The sequence below is a fragment of the Strongylocentrotus purpuratus genome, unplaced genomic scaffold (assembly GCF_000002235.5).
Source record: "Strongylocentrotus purpuratus isolate Spur 01 unplaced genomic scaffold, Spur_5.0 spur5_scaffold_6, whole genome shotgun sequence".
NCBI classification, from domain to species: Eukaryota; Metazoa; Echinodermata; class Echinoidea; order Camarodonta; family Strongylocentrotidae; genus Strongylocentrotus; species Strongylocentrotus purpuratus.
Window position 1 is genome coordinate 37,700,357 of NW_022145612.1, and position 16,418 is coordinate 37,716,774.

A 16,418-nucleotide genomic window follows, 5' to 3' on the forward strand; every position below is an offset into this window, starting at 1 on the left:
CCCCCCCCCGTGATGCCGGTGTTCCCCCTCTAACCGCTGCGATATCATCGAGATATGTTTTAATTAATTGGGTGAATCATTTTCATTCTTGAGCGGTATTGTAAGAGGTACACGATGCTGCTTTCTACACTGCTCGTCTTCTGTCTGGTGTCATTCAGCCGGGCCACTGGCCCAGTGGTAATGACTAGTAAAGGACTCGTCAAAGGTATTTATAAATGTTTCAACTTTCCCTTACCATCCCATGAATGCTTAAAATTTTTCACCATATAATTTGTTTTCTTTAACGTTTTATAACGGTTTACACACGATTCGTGCCAGCACTTGTATCAGAGACGGATATTCTAATTTCAATGAAATAATATCATATATGTAGTTCGAAACTTTCTTTCCGAGCTGTCCTGTGCAGAGGAATACAATTTTCAAACTTCTGCAAACTGTCATCAACTTTTCTAATCTAGATCACTCATTCTTTCCCGCTTGCCCATATTGCCCAAGTCGTTTAATGTAATATAATTTAAATGTCATCTATCTATCGTTTTTCTGTTCTGTTTTAATTTTCTATTGAATTTTCTAGAGCAGCCTAGAGCAGATTCTTTTGATGAATTTTTCTTCTTCTAATAACCTCCCGTTGATTAGGATTCGTTGATCATCTCAAGGAGAGCACATACATCGGCGTCGACAGCGATTTTGACGTCTTCTTCGGCATCCCCTTCGCCAAGCCTCCCGTGGGCGACCTCCGTTTCGCCAACCCCGAACGCCCCGACCCGTGGGTCGACACATACGATGCGACGACCGTCCGTGCACTCTGCCCGCAGCCGATGGTTGGGACCAAGGACGAGGATTGTCTGTACCTCAATGTATACGCACCTAATCCAACGGTTAGCTTTATTCCTTATTCCTTCTACCTCTACATGGAATTTTTTTTATTTTTTAAAGTGTTCTATAAACATTAATTTTTGTCCTGGTGACTAGTATTAATTTGTAATAAAACTTATTAAAAAAAACAAAAAAACTTGTTTTTGTTTATGAAAGAAGAATACTTCCATTATATAGGTGGATATCAAACTAATAGGCACGAGTTAGGAATAATGTCTTTTTAGTTCTTTTCATTAAAGTGACTTGGTAACATTGTTGAAGGTTGATGAAAAAAATTGCTTAATTTTTGTATAAAATGTTACTTACTATATTCCTTCTACTGTACTAACCCTCCGACATGAACAAAAAAAAACATGAACAAATTCTCAAACCACAAAGATATCTATGGTTTTCTTTGAAGGCGTCGATGTACGACACCCTCTTACAGTGAAATGTCTGGAATGAAATGTAGAGCCATTTTATTGCTTTGTGAGATTTCCATTCACCTAAAATGTAATTAAATTATATAGTTGGGAGAATTAAGGAATCGATCAGATCAGTTTTTCCCAATTTGTACCATGAATAATGATCCGTTTTCACTCAAATTTTCAGATTATCTTTAATTGTACATCTAGCATTGAAGTCACTACCTTAGCACCACTATCTCTCATCTGAACAATGTTACCAAGTCCCTTTAATGAGTGTGACAATATTATTTATATTGATAGATAATTAAATGTTATGTACAGATCATCAATGCACGGTGGTAGTGAAGAGGCTCCATGAGGATAGTAGTAACGCAAGAAATCCCATATGGTCTAGTGGTTAGGATCCGGCGCTCTCACCGCCGTGGCCCGGGTTCGATTCCCGGTGTGGGAATTCCAGATTTTTGCTTCAAGTCATAATTTATTTATTCGTTACAAGTCTACATGTAGATAAAGATTGATGAAAAAGAAGCAAAGCGGGGTTTACTTTCTTATTTTAGGTTTTTACTGTTGTTGATGCTGCTGCTGCTGTATTTTAGTTGGTGCTTGCATTTTCTGGGGATAATGCCAGGGGCTTGTTGATATCTTCCGAAAGCTTTATTGATCAATCTCTATGACTCTTTAGATTGATCAGTCCAGTTCGAGAAGATAGAAAATATATCTGTCAAAACATATCACACTGTCATAATCTTTCCATGAAAAGAGGTATATATAAACAAATATTCTAAAATTATGGGCGACAGTGTACTTTGTCCTCAATTTAACTTTGGCAAAGGCACACGAAAATAGGACAGGGGGGGGGGGTGAGATACTCTAGTATATTAAAGTCACACACCACAATCGGTTAGTAGGAAGCCTACACTATGAATATGAAGGACAAAGACGGCGGACAAAATATACAGTTCCTCAGGTAGACAAAGGAACATACCTTCACTGCTGTTATGTAAATATGTGTAGAACAGGTGTCACATGCATATTCACATGTTCTACACATTTTTACATAATAGCAGTAAAGGGATGTTCCTTTGTCTACCTGAGGAACTGTATATTTTGTCCGCTTTCTTTGTCCGTCAAGTTCATAGTGCTAATACCACCACAGCCTCATGGCAGTGTTGCCAATTTGTCTAAATGAAATAATGATTTTCTTATCAATAAAATGTTCATAACTTACTGTTATCATTTTCTCAATATTTTGTATAAAATGTGTTATTTTTTCTGCCCTTTATTTAATCTAAAGAAGCGACTCATTAAGGTGTAAACTATTTACCTCTAAAGTATCCAATCACAGAGTTTTGATGAGCGACCATTTTGCGACAGGCTCACAGTCTAAAATCAGTTTTTATTTGTATAGTCAAGCAAATCATGACTTTAAGATGAACGAAAATAAAAAAGCATTTTTACTTAGTAGCCCGTGATATCTGTGTGGACTCGCTTAAAAAGGGGATGGACAGATTAAAGAATAGGAGGAAATATACAGAACTGCGCCATCTTTTGTTTGATATGAGGAGATCAAGAATACAGAATAGACTCTTATGATGTAGAAAGGATCACGAGGGGGCGTCCTGAGACCTTTAGCAAATGAGCCAACAATTTAACAAAAGAAAATATATCCGAATCCCAATCCAACTTGTCAGAACTAAAATGCATGCAGAGACGTTGCTTCTTGCTATGATATACGGTAAACGAAAACGAAATATTTGTTTTAGCAGTAACATTAACTGGATCACAATGGGGTCGAATTCACAAGATCTTTAAATAGATCTTTAATCTGATCCCCACTCAACTTATGCTACTTGTGTTTCAATTACTGATTTTACTATGTCCATCTTTTTATATTTGTCATATGCGTTCATACGCAATGTTATGTATCTGTTTTTAAATATTGAGTGAATAAATGTATTGAATTGAATTGAAATTAATTTGATTTGTGTTACTAGCCCGACAATGCAGCCGTGATGGTGTGGTTTCACGGAGGGGCCTACAATGCTGGGACTGCGGGTCGATACATGTTCAGTGGAATCCCTCTAGCTGCCGTCGGAAATGTGATCGTCGTTACAGCCAACTACCGTTTGGGTTCTCTCGGGTTCTTGAGCACTGGTACGTAGACGTGTCGTGATCTAGTGGTTACGTCACCGGACTGTGGATCACATGGTTCACGGTCCAAGTCCCGCCGGCGTCTTATTTTTTCGTACCACGGCGAGCCCAGATTGAGCTCGCGAGGGGAACCTGCGCATGCGCACTCGCGAAGGAAACCAGCGCATGCGCACGTTGAATCCGGTAGGGTGGTTAATAGGGTGATAGTAACTATACAAATCATTCTTTCATCAACTCATCGTTAGCTCAATCGGTAAAGACAGCGTGATACTAATAGAACTTTGGAGTTGACGTGAGGGTTCAAATCTCAGTTTATTTAGTTTTTTTGCCTTTATAAATAGTGAGGCAAAGCAATCAATAATCAAAGTCTAATTGTTTGTGACCTCTTAGCAAGCTTTCCTAGCTTGTTCTGTATGAAAATGAGTTCATACTGGAATCTGGGCTCGCCGTGGTACGAAAAAATAAGGCTCGTCCCGCCTCAGCACTAACATCCTTTGGCAAGACATAAATCTACATATTTTGCTTCTCTCCATTCAGGTGTTTTAAATGGGTCCCTGACATGAATTCATTCATTAATACTTTGAGCGCCTTAGCACAGCTGAGCTAAAGCCAGGGTCATAATTAATACTTTGTAGGCGCCTCGAGCATCCCCTGGGATTAATAGTTAGGTGCACAATATAAATGTAACTATTCTTCTTCTTCTTTTTCTTCTATTCCTCCTCCTCCTTCCTCTTCCTCTCCTTCTTCTTCTTCCTGTTCCTCTTCTTCGTCTTCTTCTTCTTCTTCTTCCTCTTCCTCTCCTTTGTCTTCTTCTTCTTTTTCTTCTTCTTCTTCTTCTTCTTCTTCTTCTTCTTCTTCTTCTTCTTCTTCGTCATCTTCTTCTTCTTTTCTTGATTATTAAGAACCAAAAACAAAATAACAAATAAAATGAAGAAAAAAAACAACATTATTATTAAGTTTTCGAAAGCTTGATGTACTACAAACTTTCCATCCAACACCATCTCATCTCTCAGGCGACGCAGCCGCACCTGGAAACTATGGCTCATTCGACCAAGTGATGGCGCTACGCTGGGTACAAGAAAACATCGCAAGTGAGTCCTCTAAAATCAGTATTCGTCTTCGGACTGAAAAGAAAGAGCTACAAATGTACACTTACATGTTTAGTACTTGAATGATTAGAGTCTTGAAAGATGTATGTGCTCATTGGTTTTTGTTTTAATAGAGGTTTCATTAATCGTGAATGAAGCGGTATGTCCTACTTATTCATTATTAAACAGCCATGATTTATACAAACTCGTACTGCCAAAAAAGGATTGTAAACAAAAAAATGGATGATTTTAATAGAGACTTCATTTATATATGAAAGATTTAAAGAACATGAATAAATACAGAACGTATAGGCATAATTGTTAAAATAACCTCCTATTGCTTAAGGTCAATTAGGTTATCAAAATACGACCCCCAAAAAGAAGGAAAAAAAACAAAAAAAAAACGAAATTTGGACCGACTCGATTCACCCCTTTTGATACCCGCTCTGACATTTAACTCCAATTATTATCCCGGACAGCTACCACCGGAAAATAAATCCAGAGGACTACGGCAACAACTAATGAAGAAAAAATATCTGACATTAATTTACACCACAACTTGCCTCAAACATTGATAATGAAATTACCCGACTCGGAGGTAGTTGGTACTTGTCCGAGGTTTAATGTCATTTTGTTAGAAATAGCTTCATATCCGAATTCGTCCGGGTGGGTGTCAAAGGATAAGTGTCCTATAGTATTAGTTGTCCAAGGTCCATATACTATATAGTCTAGGGGTGACCGTCCAGATATTTTTTTTTTTTTTTAAATCTACATATAATCCTTTTGAGTTACACAATTATTTGCATTGAACTTTGATGTGTTGCGGGATTGGCATAACTTTACTCTTTTGACTTTAACGATTTTGTTTAAATGACGTTAATATTACAGTATATTGCCAAACATTTTTTTTTCTTTTCTTTTTTTAAAATCTGTTATTTTTACTTTTTAAATCATATTTCAACTTGAGGTGCACTTGGCAGAGATTCTTTTCTCTCTTTCTATTTTTCTTGTTCTACTCTGTCCCTCTCTACCCCTCTCCTCCAATCTTTCGTATATTCCCTGATCAACTTTTCTTTCTTTTTTCTTCTTCCTTCTATTCCTCTTTCTAGTTCCGTCTTTCTCTTTCTCTTTCTTTCTCTCTCTCTCTCTCTCTCTCCCTACTTTTTTGATGACACAGAAGGTTTTTAATGTTTTTAATATTTGTAATATATTTGAATTTTAACGTAATATTTGTAATAGATTTAGATTTTGATGTAATATTCGTAATATATTTAGATTTTGATTTAATGTTTGTAATATATTTAGATTTTGATGTAATATTTGATTCTCATTTTGCATGATTTATAGTCGTACGTTTTAGTCACTCATATTTTGTTCGTTTATTGTGTTGTATATTGACTTTGTAAATTGAATAATTTCAGCTACCCAGCTGCATGTTCTTTTATTTCAATAAACCGAATCAAATCAAATAAAAATCCGATTCTTATGGTATTGTTACGTCATGTAGGTTTCGGCGGCGATCCAACCCGAGTGACCATCTTCGGTGAAAGTGCAGGCGCCACCAGCGTTGGTTTACATGTAGTGTCAAAGGAGAGTGAGGACTTGTTTACCTGGGCTATCATGCAGGTATATTCAAGATCGAAATTAAGTTTAAATTAAATTTACGCTGCAAATTCGTTTCTCGTTGTATTTATTCATTATAAGCGACCAGTTTCGATGACAGCAACTAAAAACAACACCTACATGTATCTTATTAATCAGATATATGAAACGAATTTGATAACGAAGCTATTGTGAAAACACGCACTTTTTATTCAGTGAGTAGAAATGAGATACGATGCCACAGCATAATACTTGGAGTGGTACCATATCATGCCAATGCTTTACAATATCGTTGACTGGCTTTACTTAGCTTTACCCAATAAATATAATTACATCGAACTGAAATCTAATGTACGTATCAAACAAAGTTGTGTCTTGTCTGAGACTTTGTATCTAACCTGACATCGACCTGAAACGAGATAGCTATTAGCCGTTTATGAAACAGAATCATAAAAATAAGAAGTCAATATCTGCCTCAAGGAAAAACTGAATATCCTAATTTCCTCCATATCAAAGAATTTAAAAGAAAATACCTTTTGAATATATTTTGAAGATGTGTTTTTTTCGAAAAATTTGTTTCCGTACTTACCTTGTTAGGCGCCTTGAGCATCTCTTGGGGTGGATATGTGTGCATTATAAATGTTGTTATTATTATTATTGTTAATTAACATTTTTTTCTTCTTTGAGTCTGCGCGCCATTGATATTATTATCTTCCCACGTATGTTCATTATGATAACAATTATTGTAATCATATGGTTTGGGAAGTCACTTGAAGAGAGATCACATAATATACATGGATTACATGTATATAAATGATATGTTAACCTATCATATATCTTGGATAAAACCTTAAACCATAAACATAAATCTTCCGTGGCGATCCCTTTCGTAGCATTTAGGCCTACTTAGATTGTAAATTGGGATAAGGAATTATCGGCTTTCTCCGTAACAAGTTTTTGTTATATAAACTAACCTCGATTTGAAAGACATATTCTGTATACACGTTAATACAATACATAATGTCAGTTAATTTTGGTCTTCACAACTTGATATCATACCACGATTCTTAGCATGCCGAAATAATGGGACTCAAATCAAGCTTGATTAGAATCACATTAAATATACTTTGGCACATAATCTAAGATTTTCCTCTTATATTTTTGTTTTTTAAGAGCGGGAGCACGATGACTCCTTTTGCTTACAATCCTGACCTGAACGCTGCCCGTGAAGACGCCTTCAAACTTGGTAGCAATGTCGGGTGTGATGAGGCCGACAGCAACGATCTCATAGCTTGTCTCAGGACCAAGTCTGCCAGCGAGGTCCTGGCTGGTGGACTCCAGGTAAGTACCCCTTTCATACTAATCTATACTCGGGTGACCAGCGGGTTACATTCGGGTGACCTTCAAATTTGAGATGACCGACAGCTACGATCTTGTCATAGCTTGTCTCAGGACCAAGTATGCCAGCGAGGTCCTGGCTGGTGGACTCCAGGTAAGTACCCCTTTCATACTATCCATACTCCGGGTGACCAGCGAGTTACATTCGGGTGACCTTCAAATTTGAGGTGACCGACAGCCATGATCTCATATCTTGTCTCAGGACCAAGTCTGCCAGCGAGGTCCTGGCTGGTGGACTCCAGGTAAGTACCCCTTTTCATACTTATCCATACTCCGGATGACCAGCGGGTTACATTCGGGTGACCTTCAAATTTGAGATGACCGACAGCTACGATCTTGTCATAGCTTGTCTCAGGACCAAGTCTGCCAGCGAGGTCCTGGCTGGTGGACTCCGGGTAAGTACCCCTTTTCATACTTATCCATACTCGGATGACTAGCGGGTTACATTTGGATGACCTTTGAGTGTGAGATGGCCGACAGCAACAATCTCAATAGACAGTTTTGACTGTCTCAGGTCTTAGTTGGTTGATTCCAGGTAACTGCCACTTTCATATCATCCCCATCACCCGAGTAAATTCGGGGTGACGGCCAAGTGACCTCCCGAATATAAATAGTACAGAAATGGAATAGTTCACACTCTGTCGTCCGCGTGACAACACTGGACCGATTTAAGAACCATAGGGCGGAGGCTTCACCCAGTCTAATAGGCAATCCAACCCTTAAAATACTTGTATGAAAGCGAATAAATAAGAGAAACTGAATGGCGAAAGTTTGAAATAAATCTGACCAATAATAAGCGAGTCTAATGAGTGTTTCAAAAAAATGACATAACTAAATTTATGAGAATCGTGAACACAAATGTCATAAATATCTGTATTTCTCCTAAACGTAAGTTTTATGGAATTGATACCTATAATCTTTCAAAATTTCTAGTTTGGATTCCTATCCGCACCCGTCGTCGATGGGCGTTTCCTCATCACTGACCCCGTCCAAATGCTAGCTAAGGGGGACTTCAAACACCGCAACATTCTGCTGGGTTCAAACCATGACGAAGGCACACTGTGGGCCCTGGGCATCTACCCCGACTACACACTGTCGAAGTCGGCCCCGTACATGAGTCGAGCCGACTACGACGAACATCGAGACGACTTCCTCACAGGGTCCCTCAACGACATCGCTCTGAAGGCTATGGACCAGCAGTATATTGACTGGAGCAGCGCCGACAACCTGGACACCGACTATCTCGACCTCCTTGTCAGACAGGTGAATGAAAAAGACCAGACGAGTTTCGTTCAAAAAGATATTAGTCTTAATTGACATCCATATGATTAATTCCACAGTGTGTTTCAAACTGTTTTACGAAGCATTTTATTCTGACGTAAATTTTGAGGGATTTTTTTTTTTATCGAAATAAAAATAGAGATGATGGTGATTATCAACCAAAGGTTTAAGTCTTATAAAAGTAGGCCTCGATCTGAATATGCAAGTACGACCACAATTCCATGTGTAAAACTACAAATGACTACCATCACAAACAAATCTCAAATATAGTTAGCTAAGAAAATTCATTGAAATCTTCGGAATCAGTTGAAATATCAAGGCTCTATATGGTTTCGATGCAGATCACTGACGAAACATTCACGGCACCTGCCGACGCCACCGCCAGAGCCTTCTACCAACATGGCGCCGGCGATGTGTACATGTACGAGCTGACCCACGTGCCGTCCGTACCGGCCTACAGCCTCAACCTCCTTGGGCCCGGTTGGCTCGGCGTCACTCACGGAGAGGATCTCCAGTTCGTCTTCGGCTGGTCCTTCGTCCCTCAGATAACGGATAAAAGACGAAACCTCCGCTCCAACGAACTGACTTTCATGGTCAACTTGATGACCTATTGGACCAACTTCGCCAATACTGGGTGAGAAAGTGGAACCTGAACATAGAAAATGATAATTTCTATTCATGACATGAGTTGAGTTTGAGTTTCTTTCATACTTCAACACATACTTAAAACGATATGCCATCAGGGACGTGAAATGCACTAAACAAATTATAAATAAATAGAAAATATCAACAAAATATTTAATCTGAGTTTACTACTCCCCCCAAACGATTCAAAGCAGACCCTTTCAGCTATATGTAAATAGTTTAGACTACGATTTGTTTCAAAGGCAATATGTGAAAGGTTTTCTCAGTTTTTACATGCGCCTTATCAACCATTTAGTTGTATACATTCACGTTGAGTCCACATGATAATAAAATGTCATACACGATAGTTTCCAGGACCCTTTCATCATTTCCATGAGTATAACATTCATGGTATGGTATGGTATGGTATATTTTATTTATTCACGGTTAAAAACATAATACAATTGTGCCCGCATTCAGCAAAAGCTGTTTTTCAGCAGGTTTTTCATAAATATGTAGCAGCAAGAAGTTTCTCACCCTATTCGCACTTGGCGGTCAAATGTAAAACCTTATATCCTTCTTGAAAAGATAAATCATTCAGAATTTCATTTAAATATTTAAATAAATAAAATAGTTTGATTACAAAATATTCAATATCATTTTTTTTTGTCTCACACCCTTCATTTGAATCCATCATGTGGGACTACAGCACTCCCAATTCAGCTGAGCTACCAACATGGCCAACCTACACAGTTCCGGAACTGCAGTACATGGTCCTGGACCCGGACCTGACCCCGAGTCGAGCTCTACGTGCTGATGACGTCGCATTTTGGAACGAGTTTGTCCCAGAGTTGCTTGAGTCTTCAGGTAAAATGTCACCTACAACTTTCATTATTGAATATTACTTATAAACTGTATGTTATTATTCTCAAATCACCGTATACTTTATATTATATATACTGCATATAAAATGTATTGATCTTTGATTGGCAGAGAGCTCTTCACGTGACCAAAAATATTTTAAACTATCTTAAGGTTGCTCTTAAAAGGTATTATTTGGGAGTACTGTTTGGGAGAAATATTAGGGAGATCGATTTTGTTTTAATTTTTGAACTAAAAAAATATATAAATTGTAAAATTTTAAAATGTTGTGATACAATAATTTTTGAAATGTTTAAACTTCAACGAAAGAATATCGTGGATGAATAAAGGAACCTCATAGAGTATTCATAGGCCATTATAAATGCATTTAATTGTAATGATGTTTTAGTTCATCATTTTCTTCCTTTATCAATTTTCTAGTAAATATCTGTTGTAGATAAGAAATAACAAGATCAAGAAGTGATCCCCACATTACCTAAACCTGAGATGATAATTGCCCAAACAGTCGACATTTCAAAAGGATTCACCTCTCCGCCCCCCCCCCCCCATGGCCCGAATTCACAAAGGAGGCTTGTCGACAAACCTAGGTATATGTGCGTCATATGTCGCGTTTTAAACCTAGGTTTGAAACGCGTCGAAACGCGTCATATGAGGCACATAAACCTAGGTTTTGTCGACAAACCTTCTTTGTGAATTCGGGACATAGAGTTCGACGTGACACTAAAATGTTGTGTACAGATCATCAATGCACGGTGCTAGTGAAGATGGTCGATGAATTGACATTGAATTACTGATGTTGCAAGAAATCCCATATGGTCTAGTGGTTAGGATCCGGCGCTCTCACCGCCGTGGCCCGGGTTCGATTCCCGGTGTGGGAAGTACAGACTTTTGTTTTAACGCCCAATCCACCAGGGAAACCCAACCGGTCCAGATTCACTCTGCCTGATATGGACATCTAGAAGCTCGAACCCTGGTTCCCTTCTGACCTAGCCCTTAGATTAAAGCATACACCTGTAATTTCATGCATGCATGCATAAATAAATACATCAACTATTTGTTCATAAGCTTAATAACAAAATTCCAAATTTTAGTTCTTTGAAGAAGAAAATTATTCAATATTATGAAGACGAGAGATATATCCATTCTATATCTGGTATGTATAACAAATTTTGTACCAAATGGCAGGCACTTCAACATTTGTTTGTATGAACAACAAGGAGAGAAATGTGAAAGTATTCTGTTTTGTTTGAATTAAGGAAAGACTTAATTTCATTGAATTGTAAAAATGTTTGTTTGACTCAATAAAATAGCCTATGGAGGGCTAAAACGTTTAAAAGAAATAAAAATAAATACTGCTAAATCCACTCAGAACCGACCGATAATTGATAAAATTTTAGAAATTCCATTTTTGTTTTGTTTTTGTTTTTGTTCGATCTTGTTGTTTCCACGTTGTTGTTGAACACATTGGCCATATCGGTATGGCCAAAGCACCACATAATTATATATTATACTATATTCGTCATTTCTTTCCCTCTCTTTCCACTACTCAGGTACGAGCAAAGTGAGGAACAGATGGTCTGCACCATGGTAGAGCTTCTAATCAGAAGAAATGAAGAGATGCACAGAGTATCTAGGGATATGGGGATTCAGAAGCTATAATTATATTCAGGAGAATATCAGCATTTATCAAAATAGAATAAAGAAGCTAATCTGCATACACATAAATGTGTTGTTTTATTTCGTTTGTTTGATTTCTATGTTTGTTTTACTTGGCTGCTATGAAAGCATGTGTTTGCTTGTAAGAAAGCAACCAGGGACTGAAGGCTTGAAGTCCCATCCGACTAGGGTCATGTTAATGATGTTGAATGCCTTACCAAAGGGCTTCGAACCCTGGACCTCCTGATTACGAGACCAATGCTTTACCACTGATCTATCTTGGGACTACGATAAATGAAGACGTCAATTCTGAAATCCTTTTATTGCGATCAGTTCGGCTCGTAAACCAATTCAAGATTGGTGAGCATCAGAATAATCGGCGAAGTATTATCCTTATAATAATGATGATGAAATCAACCGGCCCTAACCCATTAAGGATCTTAATTGTTCCTGTCTACTGTTTATTATGCAAAATCCATTTCCTAATAGCGGGATTCTGACCGGGATTTAGCTTTCGCCGGCGAACCATTCCGAGTCTTATTTTTCCTTTGAGGGGAAATGCTATGCACACACTCATCAATCCTTCAACAGCGAATCACGCCAGATCTCCCCTTCCTACTATTCCTCGTGAAAGAACCCAGCAAAAGAATAATACTGTCGAAACCTTTCATTTTGCATTTTGACGTATGAAGTCCATTAACTTATGCCTTGCTAATAATCGACTTAATCGTCACCGGCTCATTTAGCGTAAAACCCCCATACATTGTACGGCTTTGCAGCAATATAAACCAGCAGCATCTTCTCAGCATCATTTGGTAGATGATGAATAAATTCAAAGAAATTATCTTAGTAGATCGAGCCATAATTGATAATCTTCTCTTAGCCGATTCCTGTGATTTGATGCTTTGAAATACACGTGAGATCATGAGATCAGGGTAGCTTTGAAGATTATTTCCATATTATGTGCGTGTGTGAGAGTGTGTGTGCGCGTGTGTGATCATGACTTTTTTGTGTGTGTGTTTTTGTGTGGGTAAACATTGTTGAGCCATTATATACTTGATCTCACATTGTCTTGACGGAAAGATAACTAACAACAAACAATCAAACAAACAAACAGATGGGAACATTATTTTTGCAGTCATTTTTACACATTAAATCTGTTCGTCTTACCTACTAACAAAGTTACCTTTTGACTCATTAAAGGAAAACATTTTTTTGAAACACGTCAATTAAATCATGTATACAAAAGATTTATCCGAAATATTGAACAAAAGACAGGCGGTTGGGTGCCAAGCAGAAAGGCACATCTGTTGCAAAAAGAAACCCCTAAAACAGACAAAAACTGCAGCAACAACCACAACAACAAAAACAAAGACCAAATTGGTCCGTACGGCGTCACAAATATTTTCCTAATTGTTAACTCAGTAATTTTAGCAATCAAATTATGTGGAGCTGACGACAAATCCATATTCAGTAACTCTTATCATATTTTAACTTTGACTTATAAAATGCTGGACTTCGACCACGGCGACGTACTATGGAGGAAAGAGTTCCTTTATCTATTATAGCTTATTTTTTGTAATGACCTTTAACGTTTTTAGGCTACAGAAGTATTGTTTCCGCTGATGCAAAGCAACCAATAGAAAAAATAGTAATAAAATAAAATATCAAACTAGGGGAAAACTATGGTCTTAAATCTAGAATTGTTCTTAAATTCAATAAAAACCGAAATATTCACGATAATCTGATTAGCGAAGATTTAACATAGTGCTAACAAATAAGGGGAAGACTGTGTTTGTAATGACTCGTCGTGCACTTTCAATAATTACATATTTACAGAAGTAAATAATAAATGACAAATATAATTCGCAATAAATATTGACTCATGATATAATGTTTCCTCGTTGCTGTGAAGCCTCATAAGTGTCTGAATATAAATCTGTCCTTTAAATGGTATGAAAGTGAAGAACTCTAGAAAAAAAAAAGCTGTGCGAGATGCCACAAGCAATAAACCGGCTCTCTCGAGCACCGATGATAGGCGAAAATTTCATTTACCATAAACATATATTCACGGTACCGCTATCACTGTCAAATATTGGGTCTCAAGCAATAAGTTATCTTAATCGGCTGCACGTGGATTGGGCTGAAGAAAACGATCGGAAACAAAACAAATGCAACACGGTGGCGGATTTACGGTAGCGTGTAAACGGCCTCTTCGGTGGAAATTTAAGACGCCACAAAAAGTGTGGTGTACGTGTATATGAGATTGGGTTAAAAACAAAAGAGCAGCAACACTGCGGCATGATGAAGTCATCTTTTGACGATAGAGGGAGTGGAGGAAAAGGCGCTGCCGGTTAGATAGAAGTGGAGCCATTCCTTAATAGATTGGATTTAACATCTTCGCGATATCAATCCTCGCCATTTCATCTCCTCTTTATGATATCGCCTCTTGGTTCAATCTCATATCTCTTTTATTTTTATGTCATATCACTTCTTTTTTTTTTGTCTGCACGGAGAGTGGGGTTTGTGGTTTTTATTGACGTCCGAGTCAAATGAGAAATTTTCTTCTCAGCAAAGTGGTCAAGATTTAAATGGAATTGAAAGGCCTAAATCTTCTTCTGCACTCTAACAAATCTTTGCTGCGAACATGAAACACATCGGAGGTCATTTCTGCTTGACAACTCTGACGAATCTATAAGAAAGCTGGGTATAGATATGACATCATAACAAGTGGCGAGGGTGAAAAAAATAAAATAGAAATGCATTTGTATAGACAAAAAGTAATGACAATGAATGATAGGTATACAAAAATGGAAGAAAACACAAATATAGAAATTGCAAATTTACTTTGCTATGTAGTGCCCTAAAAACGACGGAGAAAGTCAAAGATCCCTATACTAAACGAAATAAAAACTACCCCCTGTGATTGTTTACAATATCGAAAAACAAATCCACAGAGCAACGACCGGAATTAACTTTTTAAAACAACACGTGTCAATACGAAGTCTACTTCCTGATGAGATTTCGATTACGTAATGATGTGGTTTCTCATGTTAAAAGACGATTGTAAAACATTTATGATTATATTGATTTGTAGACAATAGAAGAGATGTTACTTTACTCCTTACCTAACAAAATAAATCATAAACAACTAGGAAAACTATCCCGACACTCTTAAAAATGCAATCTTAAATATGTTTATTATCTTCTATTATGCCATCTGCGTTTCCTCTCACAACGGTGTTAATCTTCGGGCTCACAATGATACGAATATTCAATGGAAATGGGTTTACACATTCGTAATATAGAATGTTAGATGTGAGAAAGAGTCTAACATGTGAGTACAGGCAACATACAGAAACAAACAGACGAAAGGGAGATATATCTAGAGAAAAATATAAATACATGCATTGTACTTTGTAAAGGTAGAATATGTGATGTGATATCGCGAGAAAATTAATGTTCTATTATTTTCAAACGTCTTTGTGATTGAATCTCAATTATTTTTAAAATACAGAATATGAGACAAACAATGCTAACACTTTAAAAGCGAATGTCGTTTGATAATTAAATGGTTTATCGATCTTGGTTGAACTCGACTTTAGTATCGCCGACAGAAGTAAGAGAACATCGAATATTTTCCCGTTTCATTCGGTAGAGGTTTTGACTGATTTTATAAAGTTCAAAACTTTCTAAATGTAATTCAAAACATTTAGATAGATAAACAGAGGATATATCGCTTAACGAATGGACAGACAGTTAGTAACAAAAAGGAATATGAGAGCATATAAATGAAACGTAGAAGCAAGACACACACACCCACAATACACGCACGAAATGTGGAGGAAAGAGAGGGTTGTTATTGAAGCCTCTGTATTTGAGTGGGTAGAATATATATTTTTGGATATAATCAAGCTGTTTGACAGTCTAAGTATGCTACGAAAGGAGTTCTATTTATGAACCATAACAGTTTTAATGACATCATCGTCATTCTATCATTAACGTCTAAGGAAAGATGGTTGAAATAGAATACACACTAAACGCGTGAATGGCATTTTTGACCGAAAGTAAACGTTTACAGATTCCATAATGAAAACAATACAACTCATTTTATTCATATCCAACACTCCTTTCTTACCGTGACGACGATGTCATTTCCCTACTCACGAATTTACATAGATTTATTTAGTTCTGGTAGAAAAGTACTGATTTGATAAAAACTCAATATGAAGCATTTTAAGAGAATATATCACTACAATCAAGACAATGCAGTGAAAGGATCCAGCGCACGAGACCACCGCGGTTCACGATACCAACAAACTGTCCTTGTATATTTCTTTGTTTATTTCTTGAGGATCTTTATTTTTCTTTCTAACTTCCTGTATATTTTTAATGGTTTAACATTTCATTTATTAATTGGGAGTTCCCCCCTCTCTCTCTCTCTCTCTCTCTC

The 16,418-nt window shown here is 37.3% G+C and overlaps 1 protein-coding gene and 2 non-coding genes across 3 annotated transcripts; all 3 read left to right on the forward strand.

Moving 5' to 3' along the window:
• Positions 1 to 80: 80 nt before the first annotated feature.
• On the forward strand, positions 81 to 12,814 carry LOC575073 (cholinesterase 1). Its single transcript, XM_030999995.1, has 12 exons — positions 81 to 205; positions 637 to 878; positions 3,278 to 3,437; positions 4,448 to 4,525; positions 6,030 to 6,148; positions 7,298 to 7,465; positions 7,725 to 7,764; positions 7,808 to 7,917; positions 8,456 to 8,785; positions 9,145 to 9,437; positions 10,137 to 10,294; positions 11,860 to 12,814. Exons 1-12 carry the CDS (start codon positions 115 to 117, stop codon positions 11,898 to 11,900), a joined length of 1,830 nt encoding a protein of 609 aa, XP_030855855.1. The 5' UTR covers positions 81 to 114; the 3' UTR covers positions 11,901 to 12,814.
• Positions 1,663 to 1,734, forward strand: TRNAE-CUC. The gene has a single exon. It is a non-coding gene; the product is annotated as a tRNA-Glu (tRNA).
• On the forward strand, positions 11,116 to 11,187 carry TRNAE-CUC. The gene has a single exon. It is a non-coding gene; the product is annotated as a tRNA-Glu (tRNA).
• Positions 12,815 to 16,418: the final 3,604 nt, after the last annotated feature.

Coding starts and splice junctions, on each gene's coding strand:
- LOC575073 (XM_030999995.1), top strand. CDS start 115: ATGCTGCTTTCTACACTGCTCGTCTTCTGTCTGGTGTCATTCAGCCGG. Junction 6,149..7,297: donor TTACCTGGGCTATCATGCAG/GTATATTCAAGA, acceptor TTGTTTTTTAAG/AGCGGGAGCACGATGACTCC. Junction 8,786..9,144: donor TCGACCTCCTTGTCAGACAG/GTGAATGAAAAA, acceptor GTTTCGATGCAG/ATCACTGACGAAACATTCAC.